Below are 18023 nucleotides of genomic sequence, written 5' to 3' on the forward strand. Positions count from 1 at the left end.
CTTAGCCATCGCACCTCTGTGTTGATAAGGCCAATCAACCCAAATGCTCCGTTATCTATCCGTTCAGAACAATTGCTTAACTGGCTGGTGCATTCAAACCTTTGGCTTGATAAAGCTTAACTGTGCGTCGTTTGTATGCTCATTACATGCTCATTTTCAAGCGCTTAACCGCACACAACGCTTCCTGTGTAATGTACAATGATAAGCTGTCAGCTCAGCCTGTCGCGTTTTCCTCTTGCATCTTTTCCCGTAATCTTCGACAGTCCGCTCCTGTGTCCAACATCATGCAGGTGCTCCGTCGAGTTGTCAAACCCACGAGTTTTTCCCCAAGGCAGCTCCATGTCTTCATTTTACATCATCTTGACACCTCTTCATACAAAATCATAGCCCCGTAGTTGGTGCCATGCATAGACGTAAAGCCAAAAAACTCCTCTGTCACGCTTAAGGCTGGAAGTCCCACTCCGCGGATGAAATTTACAGACTAGAGGCAATGTCAGATAAGAAATGTCGGTGCTCTCATTCACAAGCCCAAGGAATATGCAATGAAAATCTTTTCCCTTTTTCCAAGCTGTCTTTTAGATTGATGGACAACTGGTCTACTTCTCGGCAATGGTGTTTCTGCTCCAGACTCACATTGTAAAGAAGAGATTGCCTTTTCTGGGCAAACTTCGTCACAACTTTAATAACATGGCAGGTTTTGATGAAATCCCCCTCCTGTTAAACTAGCCGGCGCTATTTTAGGCGAATCTCTTTCTGCCAAAATAAAACTGGCCTTGACAGCAGCCACCTTGGCCTTTGGTGATTTGGCTATCGAACAGAGCCCTGTCGAGATTTGAGGCCTCGTTTTAATCTCCTCTGCCTTTTTGGAGCCTTTGTTCCATGTCCATATTCTTGTCTTTTGTCCGCGTGTTCGTATTCATTAATTCGTCTTCCAGATTTATACTCTTTTCCTAGTACCGCCCACACTTTCCCAAACAGCACGAAGACACAAGGTTTACGCAGCTACCGTCCTTCTACCTCCGTGAACATATACTCCGACTCCCACCTTGTTTGAAACCCCCGGTTCTCAGTGTCCACCTTCCGTTTTGCCATTTTTGATGGGTATCTGAAAGTTAATTTTACTGTGATGCTGACGACTGCTGTGCCAATAAATATTGAAATGAAGCAGCCTACTGCTCGGTGCGTCACCGTTGCATTGTGGGAAATGTAGTATTGGTGCGTGTAAAAGATCTGCGGGCTGCRGGCTTGCTGCGGTCTGCGGGCCGGTTCTAATAATAAATCAAGATCATCCCAGGGGCCGTAAAAAACCTTCTCGCGGGCCGGATGTGGCCCGCGGGCCTTGACTCTGACATATGTGCTCTATGGGATTGAGGTCAGGGCTTTGCGATGGCCACTCCAATACCTTGACTTTGTTGTCCTTAAGCCATTTTGGAAGTATGCTTGGGGTCATTGTCATTGTCCATTTGGAAGACTCATTTGCGACCAAGCTTTAACTTCCTAACTGATGTCTTGAGATGTTGCTTCAATATATCCACATAATTTTCCCTTCCTCCTGATGCCATATCTTTTATGAAGTGCACCAGTCCTTCCTGCAGCAAAGCACCCCCACAACATGATGCTGCCACCCCCGTGCCTCATGGTTGCGATGGTGTTCTTCGGCTTGCAAGCCTCCCCCTTTTTCTTCCAAACATAACAATGGTCATTATGGCCAAACAGTTCTATTTTTGTTTCATCAGACCAGAGGACATTTCTGCAAAGAGTACGATCGTTGTCCCCATGTGCAGTTGCAAACGGTAGTCTCGCTGTTTTATGGCGGTTTTGGAGCAGTGGCTTCTTCCTTGCTGAGCGGCCTTTCAGGTTATGTCGATATAGGACTCGTTTTACTGTGGATATAGATACTTTTGTACCTGTTTCCTCCAGCATCTTCACAAGGTCCGTTGCTGTTGTTCTGGGATTGATTTGCACTTTTCGCACCAAAGTACATTTATTTGTAGGAGATCGAACGCATCTCCTTCCTGAGCGGTATGACGGCTGCGTGGTCCCATGGTGTTTATACTTGCGTACTATTGTTTGTTCAGATGAATGTGGTACCTTCAGGCATTTGGAAATTGCTTCCAAGGATGAACGAGACTTGTGGAGGTCTACAATTACAAGGTCTTGGCTGATTTCTTTAGATTTTCCCATGACGTCAAGCAAAGAGGCACTGAGTTTGAAGGTAGGCCTTGAAATACATCCACAGGTACACCTCCAATAGACTCAAATTATGTCAATTAGCCTATCAGAAGCTTCTAAAGCCATGACATCCTTTTCTGGAATTGTCCAAGCTGTTTAAAAGCACTGTCAACTTAGTGTATGTAAACTTCTGGCCCACTAGAATTGTGATACAGTGAATTATAAGTGAAATAATCTGTCTGTAAACAATTGTTGGAAAAATGACTTGTGTCATGCACAAAGTAGATGTCCTAACCGACTTGCCAAATCTATCGTTTGTTAACAAGACATTTGTGGAGTGGTTGAAAAACTAGTTTTAATGACTTCAACCTAAGTGTATGTAAACTTCTGACTTCAACTGTAGGTTCTGCTGTAGACTCTCCTTGGTTGAGGGCAGAAGCACCAGATCCTCAGCAAACAGTAGACATTTGACTTCAGATTCTAGCAGTCGGTGACGCCGACTGTTCTAGTGCCCTCGCCAATTCATTGATATGTATGTTGAAGAGGGTGGGTCTCTCTCCCTCTCTCTGTCTCCGTCTCTGTCTCCCTATCTCTCTCTCTCTCTATCAAACGTTGCTTTTATAGGCCAAATAGAGATGTGTACAAGAAAGGACTGTACAAGACATTTTGTTTTTTGAGTGGCCACCTCACATGATACAAGATAAAGGTTGGCCTATAACCAGTTTGTAAAGGTGTATTGCCTGTCTACAGATGTAGAATCTTAATTTGATGCAAACTTGTAGTTTATTCAAGGTTTAAAAAGGCTTCTAAAGGCTTGTAATTTCCACTTTAAAGGTCAGATTTGATTTGCCCTAAAAATGTATCAACCCCTACAAAAATGTCCATTAACCATAATCCGCACAATAATACATTTTCTGTCGCGCAAGGGATTATTTTCCTGCTGTGAGAAACTGGTCAAATTATGATCCTATATCTGTATGAGTTACGTGAGACAACCATCAGATACAGTGCCTTCAGAAAGTGTTCAGACCCCGTGAGTTTTTCCACATTTTGCTACGTTACAGCCTTATTCTACAATGTTTTTTTTTAATCCTCAATCTACACACAATACCCAATAATGACAAAGCAAAAACAGTTTTTTGAATTTTTTGCAAATGTATTAAAAATTAAAAATAAAATGTATTTACGTAAGTATTCAGACCCTTTGCTATGTGACTCGAAATTGAGCTCATGTGCATCCTGTTTCCATTGATCATCCTTGAGACATTTCTACAACTGGATTGTGGTGAATTCAATTGATTGGACATGATTTGGAAAGGCACACCTGTCTATATAAGGTCCCACAGTTGACAATGCATGTCAGAGCAAAAACCAAGCCATGAGGTCAAAGGCATTGTACGTAGAGCTCAGAGAAAGGATTGTGTCGAGGAACAGATCTGGGGAAGGGTACCAAAAAATGTTTGGAGCAGTGAAGGTCCCCAAGAACAGTGGCCTCCATCATTCTTAAATGGAAGACGTTTGGAACCACCAAGACTCTTCCTAGAGCTGGCCTCCCGGTCAAACTGAGCCATCGGGGGAGAAGGGCCTTGGTCAGGGAGGTGACCAAGAACCCGATGGTCACTCTGACAGAGCTCTAGAGTTCATCTGTGTAGATGGTTGTTCTTCTGGAAGGTTCTCCCATCTCTGCAGCACTCCACCAAATCAGACCTTTATGGTAGAGTGGCCAAACGGAAGCCACTCCTCAGTAAAAGGCACATGACAGCCTGCTTGGCGTTTGCCAAAAAGTTGAACTCTTTGGCCTGAATGCCAAGTGTCACGTTTGGAGGAAACCTGGCACCATCCCTACAGTGAAGCATGGTTGTGGCAGCATCATGCTGTGGGGATGTTTTTCAGCGGCAGGGACTTTGAGACGAGCCAGGATTGAGGCAAAGATGAACAGAGCAGAGAGATCCTTGATGAAAACCTGCTCCAGAGTGCTCAGGACCTCTAACCCTAATCCAGACTGGGGCGATGGTTCACCTTCCAACAGAACAACGATTGTAAGCACACAGCCAAGACAATGCAGGTGTGGCTTCGGGACAAGTCTCTGAATTTCCTGGAGTGGCCCAGCCAGAGCTCGGACTTGAACCTAATCGAACATCTCTGGAGAGACCTGAAAATGGCTGTGGAGCGAAGCTCCCCATCCAACCTGAGATTGAGAGGATCTGCAGCGAAGAATGGGAGAAACTCTCAAAATACAGGTGTGCTAAGCTTGTAGCGTCATACCCAAGAAGACGCAATACTGTAATCGCTGCCAAAGGTGCTTCAACAAAGTAGTGAGTAAAGGATCTGAATACTTATGTAAATGTGATATTTCAGTTTATTTTATTTATAAATTAGCGAAAAAATCGATTTGACCTGTTTTCGCTTTGTCATTATGGGGTATTGCGTGTAGATTGATGACGAAAAAAAACTACATGTAATCCATTTTAGAATAAGGCTGTAACGAAATGTGGAAAAAGTCAAGGCGTCGGAATACTTTCCGAAAGGCACTGTATATACGGTCTGAAACGAGTGGTGAATGATGGTGGCTTGTGCTGTGTGGTCAAATCATAAATTTGAATAAATTGGTAGCTGCAAGGCAGTCAGCAACTACGTTGTGTTAGGTGTAGTGCTCAACACCTGTGGGACACAACACTGTGGAAATGTGTGCAGCATGGTAACAATACAATTCAGCTAGGATGTAAGTGTTGGTGGCATTGGTTTAAGTGAAGTAAGTAAGCCTTGTCCAGAACGGACCATGGGGAAGGAGCCTATGTCCTTATTCTGTAGCGTGAGGCAGTTTGATATACAAGTACACCCACTGGACAGGATGCTAGTCTATTAGGTCCTGCACCTTATCCCTAATCCATCTCTTTAATGCTGAGTGTCAAGCAGAGGCATTGAGTACCGTTTTTGGAGTCTGACTCAACCAGGGATCAAAACCCCAACCTTCCAATCTCAGTGTGGACAAACTAGCCACAAGGCCACTGAGTTGGTGCATTGGTTTTAGTGAGGGATTCACTCATTGTGATGCAGCTGTGTGGGTGGGTGTATTTGTACATGGGAGTAAAGTCTATTCATCAATATCACCAAAACAGAGATCAATCAACCTGGACAGGGTGTACCACACACACACACACACACACACACACACACACACCCTCCCCACCCCGCCCATGCACGCACAGACACTGCACACTCTCTCTCACATGGGCCCATTGATTATGTGAGGTGCAGTGTTAGCTGTGGCTGGGGCTGCTGACCTGTTTGTGCAGTGGACTAGAAGGCTGGCGCATGCTGTTTCAGGGTCACTGCTGGTGTGGGACGGTACAAAATGGACCTTTCAATCTGGACAGCCCGAACCCTGTATGTCAGTCAGCAACAACATGTATGCCACTGCAGTTTAGACATAACTACAGACTTATAACTGTAGCGTAGACATATAACTACAGACATACAGTACGAGTTTCATCATGGCACTTGATGGTTTTTGCGACTGCACTTGAAGAAACTTTCAATGTTCTTGAAATGTTCCGCATTGACTGACCTTCATGTCTTAAAGTAATAATGGACTGTCGTTTCTCTTTGCTTATTTGAGCTGTTCTTGACATAATATGGACTTAGTCTTTACCAAATAGGGTGGTCTTCTGTATACCACCCCTACCTTGTCACAACACAACTGTTTGGCTTAAACTCATTAAGAAGGAAATAAATTCCACAAATTAACTTTTAACAAGGCACACCTGTTAATTGTAATGCATTCCAGGTGACTACCTCATGAAGCTGGTTGAGAGAATGCAAAAGGTGTGCAAAGCTCTCAATCTTTTGACTGGTACTGTATAATGGAGAGTGTGGAGTAGAGTGTAGTGCCTCCACTATATACTCTCCCAGGGTTGGTTTGATTTAGCCCCTTTAATGAGGTCAGTCTGTGTGTGTGTGTGTGTGTGTGTGTGTGTGTGTGTGTGTGTGTGTGTGTGTGTGTGTGTGTGTGTGTGTGTGTGTGTGTGTGTGTGTGTGTGTGTGTGTGTGTGTGTGTGTGTGTGTGTGTGTGTGTGTGTGTGTGTGTGTGTGTGTGTGTGCTCGCTAGTGTGTGTTATTGCTAGTGTTTCTCTCTAAGGTGAAGTTGATTGCTGTAAACACCCCCCTCTGCTTTGTGACACTTTCCCTCCTTCTCACCCCTCTCCCCCCCTCTTCCTCTTTCTTTCTCCAGAGCTTGTCTGGGCTGTGTAGTCAATTCACTGTCTGTCCTTTTCTCCGGGCAGACAAAAGGAGAGAAACAGCACTAGAGATAGAGAAAGTGGGAGAACAGAAAGCAGATTGAGCCTTACCTGTTCAATGTGTTCCACACAGTCCTCTCCTTTTAGGGTCTTCTTGTATGTGTGTTCTGTGTGTTTGTGTGCTTTCTCCCTCTGTGTGTGTATGTTTCAAACTGGCTTCCTTTCATTGAATTCATTGCAGCCCAGTCTAGTTATAAACCAATGGCCACAGGGACAGACAGCTCTGTTTATACGGTATCCAACGGTACCATATCACTCACAGGAATACAGAGATCATCTCCACCTAAAGGCATATCCTTTAGGTGGAGCAGGGATGGTGAGCAGGGATGGCGCCGACACAGATGGTCGCATTCTTAGGAAACTATGCAGTATTTTGTTTTTTTATGTATTATTTCTTACACTGTTACCCCAGGAAATCTTAAGTCTTATTACATACAGCCGGGAAGAACTATTGGATATAAGAGCAACGTCAACTTACCAACATTACGACCAGGAATATGACTTTCCCGAAGCGGATCCTCTGTTTGGACCACCACCCAAGGACAATGGATCGGATCCCAGTAGGAGACGCAAAACAACTGAGCCGCAGAAGAGGCAGACGGAGCAGTTTTCTGGTCAGGCTCCGTAGATGGGCACATCGCTCACCGCTCCCCAGTATACTACTCGCCAATGTCCAGTCTCTTGACAACAAGGTCGACGAAATTCGAGCAAGGGTTGCCTTCCAGAGAGACATCAGAGATTGTAACATTCTCTGGTTCACGGAAACATGGCTCACTCGGGATACGTTATCAGAGTCGGTACAGCCCTGTTTCTTCACGCATCGCGCCAACAGAAACAAACATCTCTCTGGTAAGAAGAAGGGCGGGGGTGTATGTGTCACGCCCTGGCTATAGAGAGGCTTTTTATTCTCTATTTTGGTTAGGCCAGGGTGTGACTAGGGTGGGCAGTCTATGTTCTTTTTCTAGGTTTTTGTGTTTCTATGTGTTTGGCCTGGTGGGGTTCCCAATCAGAGGCAGCTGTCAATCATTGTCTCTGATTGGGAGCCATACTTAGGTAGCCTGTTCCCATCTGGGTTTGTGGGTAGTTGTTTTTTGTTTCGTATCTGTACCAGACAGAACTGTTTCGGTTATTATTTTGTCATTTTCGTATTTAGTTGCTATTAGCGGTTGCTATTAAATTAAATATGAACACGCACGACGCTGCACCTTGGTCCTCATCTTCTTCTCTTGAATGCCGTGACAGTATGCCTTATGATTGCTCCCAGCCTATAGACAGAAACTAAAACAGGAAACGCCCGTGCTCAGGTCTGTTCAACGCTGGTCCGACCAATCTGATTCCACACTCCAAGATTGCTTCGATCACGTGGACTGGGATATGTTCCGGATAGCCTCAGACAACAACATTGATGTATACGCTGATTCCGTGAGCGAGTTTATTAGCAAGTGCATCGGTGATTTTGTACCCATGGTGACTATTAAAACCTTCCCCAACCAGAAACCGTGGATTGATGGCAGCATTCGTGCAAAACTGAAAACGCGAACCACTGCTTTTAATCATGGCAAGGCGACTGGAAACATGACTGAATATAAACAGTGTAGCTATTCCCTCCGCCAAACAAGCTAAGCGTCAGTATAGAGACAAAGTAGAGTCTCAATTCAATGGCTCAGACACGAGAGGTATGTGGCAGGGTTTACAGTCAATCACGGACTACAAAAAGAAAACCAGCCACGTCGCGGACACCGATGTCTTGCTCCCAGACAAGCTAAACAACTTCTTTGCTCGCTTTGAGGACAATACAGTGGCACTGACATGGCCAACTACCAAAACCTGCGGGCTCTCCTTCACCGCAGCCAACGTGAGTAAAACATTTAAATGTGTTAACCCTTGCAAGGCTGCCGGCCCAGACGGCATCCCTAGCAGCGTCCTCAGAGCATGCGCAGACAAGCTGGCTGGTGTGTTTACGGACATATTCAATCAATACCTATCCCAATCTGCTGTTCCCACATGCTTCAAGAGGGCCACCATTGTTCTTGTTCCCAAGAAAGCTAAAGTAACTGAGCTAAACGACTATCGTCCCGTAGCACAGAGACTAGTCAAGGATCTTATCACCTCCACCCTACCTGACACCCTAGACCCACTCCAATTTGCATACCGCCCCAATAGGTCCACAGACGACACAATCGCAATCACACTGCACACTGCCCTAACCCATCTGGACAAGAGGAATACCTATGTAAAAAGGCTGTTCATCGATTACAGCTTAGCATTTAACACCTTAGTACCCTCCAAACTCGTCATTAAGCTCGAGACCCTGACTCTGGAAAGTTTTAAGTTCCTTGGCGTACACATCACGGACAAACTGAAATGGTCCACCCACACAGACAGCGTGGTGAAGAAGGCGCTCAGGAGGCTGAATAAATTTGACTTGTCACCAAAAACACTCACAAACGTTCACAGATGCACAATCGAGATCATCCTGTCGGGCTGTATCACCGCCCGGTACCGCAACTGCTCTGCCCACAACCGTAAGGCTCTCCAGAGGGTAGTGATGTCTGCACAATGCATCACCGGGGGAAAACTACCTGTCCTCCAGGACACCTACACCGCCCGATGTCACAGGAAGGCCAAAAAGATCATCAAGGACAACAACCACCCGAGCCACTGCCTGTTCACCCCGCTATCATCCAGAAGTTGAGGTCAGTACAGGTGCATCAAAGKTCAAAACAACAAAACAGCTTCAAGGCCATCACTGTTAAACAGCCATCACTAACATTGAGTGGCTGCTGCCAACATACTGACTCAAATCTCTAGCCACTTTAATAATACAAAATTGGATGTAATAAATGTATCACTAGTCACTTTAAACAATGCCACTTTATATAATGTTTACATACCCTACGTTACTCATCTCATATATATATATACTGTACTCTATACCATCTACTGCATCTTGCCTATGCCGTTCGGCCATCGCTCATCCATATATTTATATGTACATATTCTTATTCATTCCTTTACACTTGTGTGTATAAGGTAGTTGTTGTGAAATTGTTAGATTACTTGTTAGATATTACTGCACGGTCAGAACTAGAAGCACAAGCATTTCGCTACACTCGCATTAACATCTGTTAACCATGTGTATGTGACTATTAAAATTTGATTTGATTATCCCTCACAGGAATACAGAGAGATCTACCTCCACCTAAAGGCATATCCCTCACAGGAATACAGAGAGATCTATCTCCACCTAAAGGCATATCACTCATCTCGCTCCATAGCCAATGTGGGTTGTGTCCCAATTGGCACCCTATTCCCTTTGTCTCGCTTCGTTTGACCAGAGAATAGGGTGCCATTTGGGACGCACACGTGGAGTTCTGCTATAATGATACGATGGTGGCTGTGTGTGTTGTGTGAGATGTTGTTGATATTGTAGCTCGTCTGTTTTTATTGGAAATAACAGCAGGCTGCTCGTTAGTGGTTCTGTTCATCTCCGGGGGAGAGAGGGGGGAGAGAGAGAGATGGAGAGGAAGAAATAGAGAGTGAGATGGAGGAAGAGGGAGAGAGACAGGACAACTGGACAGTCTGAGCCCTGTGTTAGTCAGCAACAACATGTTTGTCACTGCAGCTTAGACATAACTATAGACATTTAACTGTAGAGAGAGGGGGGAAAGACAGAGAAAGAGGGGGAGCGAGAGCGAGCAGGGGACAGAGAGAATGAAAGAATAGACAGAGACAGCGTGATGAATGATGTACAGTATATGTACAGTATAATAAGTGACACCTGGAGGGGGTGGAGACAGTCACAAGGACAGGTGAACCAGATCAGGGTGTGACACTGCTGGACATGTGGCCACGAATTGGACTGTTTTTTTCTTTACTTCTTAATGCGTTTCAGCCAATCAGTTGTGTTGTTACAAGGTAGGAGTGGTATACAGAAGATAGCCCTATTTGGAAAAAGACCAAGTCCATATTATGGCAAGAACAGCTCGAATAAACAAAGAGAAACGACAGTCCATCATTACTTTAAGACATGAAGTTCAGTCAATATGCCAAGAACTTTGAAAGTTTCATCAAGTGCAGTCGCAAAATCATCAAGCGCTGTGATGAAACTGGCTCTCATGAGGACCGCCACAGGAAAGGAAGACCCAGAGTTACCTCTGCTGCAGAGGATAAGTTCATTACAGTTAACTGCACCTCAGATTGCAGCACAAATAACTGCTTCACAGAGTTCAAGTAACAGACACATCTCAACATAAACTGTTCAGAGGACACTGCGTGAATCAGGCCTTCATGGTCTAATTGCTGCAAAGAAACCACTACTAAAGGACACCAATAAGAAAAAGATAATTGCTTGGGCAAAGAAACACAAACAATGGACATTTAGACAGGTGGAAATCTGTCCTTTGTTCTGATGAGTCGAAATTTGAGATTTTTGGTTCCAACCGCCGTGTCTTTGTGAGATGCAGAGTAGGTGAACGGATGATCTCAGCATGTGTGGTTCCCACCATGAAGCATGGAGGAGGAGGTGTGATGGTGTGGGGGGTGCTTTGCTGGTGACACTGTCAGTGATTTATTTCGAATTGAAGGCACACTTAACCAGCATGGCTACCACTATAAGGGCACAGGGCGAGTCCCAGATGCAGACACGGGAGGCAGATGGTTCGAGTCTCTAATATTTATTATAATCCAAGGGGCAGGCAAGAGAATGGTCGTGGACAGGCAAAAAATCATAAGGTCAGAGTTCAGGAGGTACAGAGTGGCAGGCAGGCTCGAGGTCAGGGCAGGCAGTATGGTCAGGCAGGCGGGTTCAGAGTCAAGGCAGGCAAGGGTCAAAACCGGGAAGATTGGCAAAAGAGATAAGAAAAGGCAGGAGCACGGAAACACACGCTGGTTGACTTGACAAGACGAGACGAACTGGCAACAGACAAACAGGGAACACCGGAATAAATACCCAGGGACTAATGAGGAAAACCAGTGACACCTGGAGGTGGATGGAGACATTCACAAAGACAGGTGAAACAGATCAGGGTGTGACAACCACAGCATTCTGCAGCGATACGCCATGCCGTCTGGTTTGCGCTTAGTGGGACTATCACTTGTTTTTCAACAGGACAATGCACACCTCCAGGCTGTGTAAGGGCTATTTGACCAAGAAGGAGAGTGATGGAGTGCTGCATCAGATGACCTGGCCTCCACAATCACCCGACCTCAACCCAAGTGAGATGGTTTGGGATGAGTTGGACCGCAGAGTGAAGGAAAAGCAGCCAACAAGTGCTCAGCATATATGGGAACTCCTTCAAGACTGTTGGAAATTATTCTACAATGTAGAAAATAGTTTAAAAAAATAAAGAAAAACCGTTGAATGAGTCTGTGTCCAAACTTTGGACTGGTACTGTATGTGGCGTTTAGGTGTGTTTACCCTCCACTACACCACTGGACGCAACACACAATGTTACAGGATGATGTGTTAGGCTACAATATGATGCAACGTAACACAGCGCACTGGCACAGTGTATGTGGGTGCTCAATTTCTCCTACATGACTGGCACATGAAAGCCTTGATGATGTGCAAATCCCTCTGCTTCAGGAGAGATGGAGAATGAGAGTTACATAGAATTACGAGACAGTAGTGGTTTGTTTTAGCGTGTTCGCTTCTAGCGTGTTGACACATCTACGCGTCGTTGTTATGTCTAATGGTTTGTAGAACAAGTGGAGGAAGAAACTCAGCAGGCATCAAAGCCTGGGTTTTCTCTCTCGCTCTTTCTATCTCACTTTGTCCCTGTCGCTCTCTCCCTCTCCTCTATATCTTCTTCAGCCCTAGGCATTCACATGCTGCAAAGAGAGGGACTCCCAACAACACTGTAACACTACGAAAAAATAAGGCTGTCAAACCCAGCGTCGCAACAATAAAACAACCACACAAAAAACATGTCTATCTGTTCCCTTTATAATGGAACAGTTCAAACGCTTTGAACACACTTTTTACCAATGTGCCATTCTTTCATTTAGGCACTCGCCGTGCACGAAGAAGTCAGCATAACCGTTCATTATGGTGTGTGTTTTAAGCACACACACACACACACACACACACACACACACACACACACACACACACACACACACACACACACACACCACACCACAAAGCACAGGCAATTATAGCATCAGGGCTCGAGACACCAAGTCGCCTTAAGCAGAAACTGCAGTGTGTATGTAAAAACTTATAACACATAGCTTTTCATATTAAAGCCGGTGTTTGTCTCCTACAGGTCACATCTTATCACAATACCCACTGGTTTATTAGCAGATAAAGAGAGAGAGGTGACAAAAGGAGTTAGAGAGACTCATTAAACTAGAAATCATGTTTTAAGATGGAAACATTAGAGGAAATGTGATATTTTGTGGATGTTTTGGGTAGATGTTATTCCATAGGCAACACAGGGCTTCTCTTGTAGGGATTTGAATGGGTTGGTGAACTATCTGCAATGTGTCTCTCTCTCTTTACCACTGTCTGCTCTCTGTACTCGCGGTCTATTCTTACATGCACCATTTCTCCCTTTAAGAGATTCAAATGTTTAGTAAACGAATTCAGTAACTAACTTATCTCTCTTTCTCTCTCTCTCTCTCTCTTCCCCCCTTCCATACCTCCTCCACAGTCTGCTCGCAGTACTCGCGGGGCGTATTCGCCATCTTTGGCCTGTACGACAAGCGCTCGGTGCACACGCTGACGTCGTTCTGCGGGGCGCTGCACATCTCCCTCATCACGCCCAGCTTCCCCACCGAGGGAGAGAGCCAGTTCACGCTGCAGCTCCGGCCCTCCATCCGCGGAGCGCTGCTCTCGCTGCTCGACCACTACGACTGGAACAAGTTTGTCTTCCTCTATGATACGGACCGGGGTGAGTACTTACATTTGTGTGTGATGATGTATATGATGACGTGTACCTTTTTAAGTCTTAATGCAATCAGGAAGTCGCTCCACTGTGTATGATTACATCATACTACTGAATTGACCTTTAGTTTGTCACTGACAGTGTGGTAAGTCGTTGTAATGGTACTTAATCATTTATTGGATTTATACACTGATTGTACAAAACCGTACAAACACTGCTCTTTTCACCATCATTGTAAATAAGAATTTGTTCTTAACTGACTTAGTAGTTAAATAAAGTTAAATAAAGGTTAAATAAAAAATGTATAAAAAATAAAAAATATATACAGTATATAAATTCCCCGACATAGACTGACCAATTGAATCCAGGTGAAAGCTATGATCCCTTACTGATGTCACCTGTTAAATCCACTTCAATCAGTGTAGATGAAGGGGGGGGAGACAGGTTAAAGAAGGAATTTTAAGCCTTGAGACAATTGAGACATGGATTGTGTATATGTGTACAAGGGGGGAAGTGGCTTTTAAGTGTGTCAAGAACTGCAACCCTGCTGGGTTTTCATGCTCAACAGTTTCCTGTGTGTATCAAGAATGGTCCACCACCCAAAGGACATCCAGCCAACTTGACACAACTGAAGCACTGGGGTCAACATGTGCCAGCATCCCTGTGGAACGCTTTCAACACCTTGTAGAGTCCATGCCCTGCTGAATTGAGGCTGTTCTGAGGGGGTGCAACTCAATATCAGGAAGTTGTTCCTAATGTTTTGTGCACTCAATGTATAGCGCCTCAAAGCTTTTCCAGTAGCTCAAAGTGCTTTACATAGTAAATGGAGAGATGGAAATAATATTTACATGTTACAGGTGTATGTTGATGTCGTAACGGGGGGGGGGGGGAGGGCGCACATTAAATTGACTTGCGGGACGGATTTACCAAGGGCACCGGGAGTTGCAGGTCTCTGTCCCGTAGGCACTCGTAAATCGGAAAAGAGTGAATAGGTGCAATTCAGAGGCCATGGTAAGTTACAACCATATTACTTATAGTGGTCCAATTCTTTCAGATTCTCACGCCGTAAAGGGCCATTGGAAGGAGAAATGGAGGCTGTGCTTATATTGATTAGAAGGGAGTTATAATAGACTTAGAGATTTAGAGTGAATAACAGCACTTATGTTGTCACATAGGAATGAGAGGCTAAGAGTCAGTGGATGAGGTGCCTTTGCTTACATTGGAGGCGTGGGTTTGAATCCCACTTCTGACACCATGGGTGTTTCTCAATATGCATACTACCGTACTCCACACTCTCCTGCTCCGAGTGCATTCTCCGAAGACGTTTTCTTGAGTCCGTTCTTGTGAGGACAAGAGTATGGAGAGCGCATAAAACAATACATTTGAGAAGCACTCGCACTCCCCCTACTGTATTACCTCACACACGCCTCACCTCCCATTCACTGAACTTTCTTCCAGCCAGGACAATGACAATAGAGACGAAACAAGATATACACAAAGCATAACATTTAACTTCATAATTATCAGCTAGCTACATGTGAATCGTAATGGTCAAACTAGTTAAACGACCAAAGGACCTAAAACTAATGTTGTGCCAGGTAGATGTCAATTTTTTTGTGGGGAGCTAGCTACCACTTCTTAATGGCTAGCTAGCTAGCCAGTTGACCCTATTGCCTTACTATGGACTTACCCATTCACTGAACCTTCTTCCAGCCAGAACAATGGCAATAGAGACAAAACAAGATATGCACAAAGTTTTATTTCATAACTATCAGCTAGCTATATATGAATTGTAATATTCAAGTTAACCAGATAGTTTAAAAATGACCTAAAACTAATGTTATGCAAGGTAGATGTCAATTCTTCATGGGTAGTTAGCTACAATTTTTTTGTGGCAAGCTAGTTAGCTAACAGTAGTAGTTAGCCAGTTCACCCTATTGACTTACTATGGGCTTGCAATCTACACAGACTACAGTGGGTATTGTAGGCAGGTAAACATGCCAAAATGAACACAGAATGTATTTATTAACATTTTCAAGATGCAATATTGTAGTCAGGCAACATATGAGATGTGAATGGGTGACATTTCATGCCAAAGTCGGAGTTTATTTTCTCTTGCTTCAGCTCAAATAATGGTTTCAATAAATGTTGTGTTGTTTTTTTACTTGGTTGCGTCATATTGCAATCTACTGCAGAGATAGCCTGCAGAGTTCTGTCCTACTATCCAGGACTGTACCCAAACAATTTGAACATCTACTTTTAAAAATCCACCTCTCTAAAAACAAGTCTCTCACTGTTGACGCCTGCTATAGACCACCCTCTGCCCCCAGCTGTGCTTTGGACACCATATGTGAACTGATTGCCCCCCATCTATCTTCAGAGCTCGTGCTGCTAGGTGACCTAAACTGGGACATGCTTAACACCCCAACCATCCTACAATCTAAGCTTGATGCCCTCAATCTCACACAAATTATCAATGAACCTACCAGGTACCACCCCAAAATCGTAAACACGTGCACCCTCATAGATATCATCCTAACCAACATGCCCTCTAAATACACCTCTGCTGTTTTGAACCAAGATCTCAGCGATCACTGCCTCCTTGCCTGCATCCGTAATGGGTCAGCGGTCAAACGACCTCCACTCATCACTGTCAAACGCTCCCTGAAACACTTCAGCGAGCAGGCCTTTCTAATCGACCTGGCCCGGGTATCCTGGAAGGATATTGACCTCATCCCGTCAGTAGAGGATGCCTGGTTATTTTTTTTAAATGCCTTCCTCACCATCTTAAATAAGCATGCCCCATTCAAGAAATTTAGAACCAGGAACAGATTTAGCCCTTGGTTCTCTCCAGACCTGACTGCCCTTAACCAACACAAAAACATCCTGTGGCGTTCTGCATTAGCATCAAATATGCAACTTTTCAGGGAAGTTAGGAACCAATATACACAGGCAGTTAGAAAAGCCAAGGCTAGCTTTTTCAAACAGAAATTTGCTTCCTGCAACACGAACTCAAAAAAGTTCTGGGACACTGTAAAGTCCATGGAGAATAAGAGCACCTCCTCCCAGCTGCCCACTGCACTGAGGATAGGAAACTCTGTCACCACCGATAAATCCACTATAATTGAGAATTTCAATAAGCATTTTTCTACGGCTGGCCATGCTTTCCACCTGGCTACCTCTACCCCAGTCAACAGCACTGCACCCCCCACAGCAACTCGCCCAAGCCTTCCCCATATCTCCTTCACCCAAATCCGGTCAGCTGATGTTCGGAAAGAGCTGCAAAATCTGGACCCCTACAAATCAGCCGGGCTAGACAATCTGGACCCTTTCTTTCTAAAATTATCTACCGAAATTGTTGCAACCCCTATTACTAGCCTGTTCAACCTCTCTTTCGTGTCGTCTGAGATTCCCAAAGATTGGAAAGCAGCTGCGGTCATCCCCCTCTTCAAAGGGGGGGACACTCTTGACCCAAACTGCTACAGACCTATATCTATCCTACCCTGCCTTTCTAAGGTCTTCGAAAGCCAAGTCAACAAACAGATTACCGACCATTTCGAATCCCACCGCACCTTCTCCGCTATGCAATCTGGTTTCAGAGCTGGTCATGGGTGCACCTCAGCCACGCTCAAGGTCCTAAACGATATCTTAACCGCCATCGACAGCCATATTCATTGACCTGGCCAAGGCTTTCGACTCTGGCAATCGCCACATCCTCATCGGCAGACTCAATAGCCTTGGTTTCTCAAATGATTGCCTCGCCTGGTTCACCAACTACTTCTCAGACAGAGTTCCGTGTGTCAAATCGGAGGGCCTGTTGTCCAGGCCTCTGGCAGTCTCTATGGGGTTGCCACAGGGTTCAATTCTTGGGCCGACTCTCTTCTCTGTATACATCAATGATGTCGCTCTTGCTGCTGGTGAGTCTCTGATCCACCTCTACGCAGATGACACAATTCTGCATACTTCTGGCCCTTCTTTGGACACTGTGTTAACAACCCTCCAGACGAGCTTCAATGCCATACAACTCTCCTTCCGTGGCCTCCAACTGCTCTTAAATACAAGTAAAACTAAATGCATGCTCTTCAACCGATCGCTGCCTGCACCTGCCCACCCGTCCAGCATCACTACTCTGGACGGTTCTGACTTAGAATATGTGGACAACTACAAATACCTAGGTGTCTGGTTAGACTGTAAACTCTCCTTCCAGATTCACATCAAACATCTCTAATCCAAAGTTAAATCTAGAATCGGCTTCCTATTTCGCAACAAAGCATCCTTCACTCATGCTGCCCTCGTAAAAACTGACCATCCTACAGATCCTCGACTTCGGCGATGTCATTTACAAAATAGCCTCCAATACCCTACTCAATAAATTGGATGCAGTCTATCACAGTGCCATCCATTTTTTCACCAAAGCCCCATATACAGTACTACCCACCACTGCGAACTGTACGCTCTCATTGGCTGGCCCTCGCTTCATACTCATCGCCAAACCCACTGGCTCCAGGTCATCTACAAGACCCTGCTAGGTAAAGTCCCCCCTTATCTCAACTCGCTGGTCACCATAGCAGCTCCCACCTGTAGCAGGCGCTCCAGCAGGTATATCTCTCTGGTCACCCCCAAAGCCAATTCCTCCTTTGGCCGCCTCTCCTTCCAGTTCTCT

At 45.0% G+C, this 18023-nt stretch overlaps 1 protein-coding gene across 6 annotated transcripts in view; it reads left to right on the forward strand.

Moving 5' to 3' along the window:
• Positions 1–18023, forward strand: part of LOC111980500 (glutamate receptor 4) — a 166120-nt gene that overhangs the window by 71329 nt on the left and 76768 nt on the right. For all 6 annotated transcript variants that reach the window (XR_002879478.1, XR_002879479.1, XM_024011241.1 and 3 more), the window contains exon 3: positions 13127–13366. Coding sequence is in view for 4 of the 6 variants with exons in the window: in XM_024011241.1 (XP_023867009.1) it covers positions 13127–13366 (240 nt within the window). In the remaining 2 variants the exon portion in view is untranslated. The remainder of the gene's footprint in view (positions 1–13126; positions 13367–18023) is intronic.

This window comes from Salvelinus sp. IW2-2015, linkage group LG20 (assembly GCF_002910315.2).
Source record: "Salvelinus sp. IW2-2015 linkage group LG20, ASM291031v2, whole genome shotgun sequence".
In the NCBI taxonomy this organism is placed as follows: Eukaryota; Metazoa; Chordata; class Actinopteri; order Salmoniformes; family Salmonidae; genus Salvelinus; species Salvelinus sp. IW2-2015.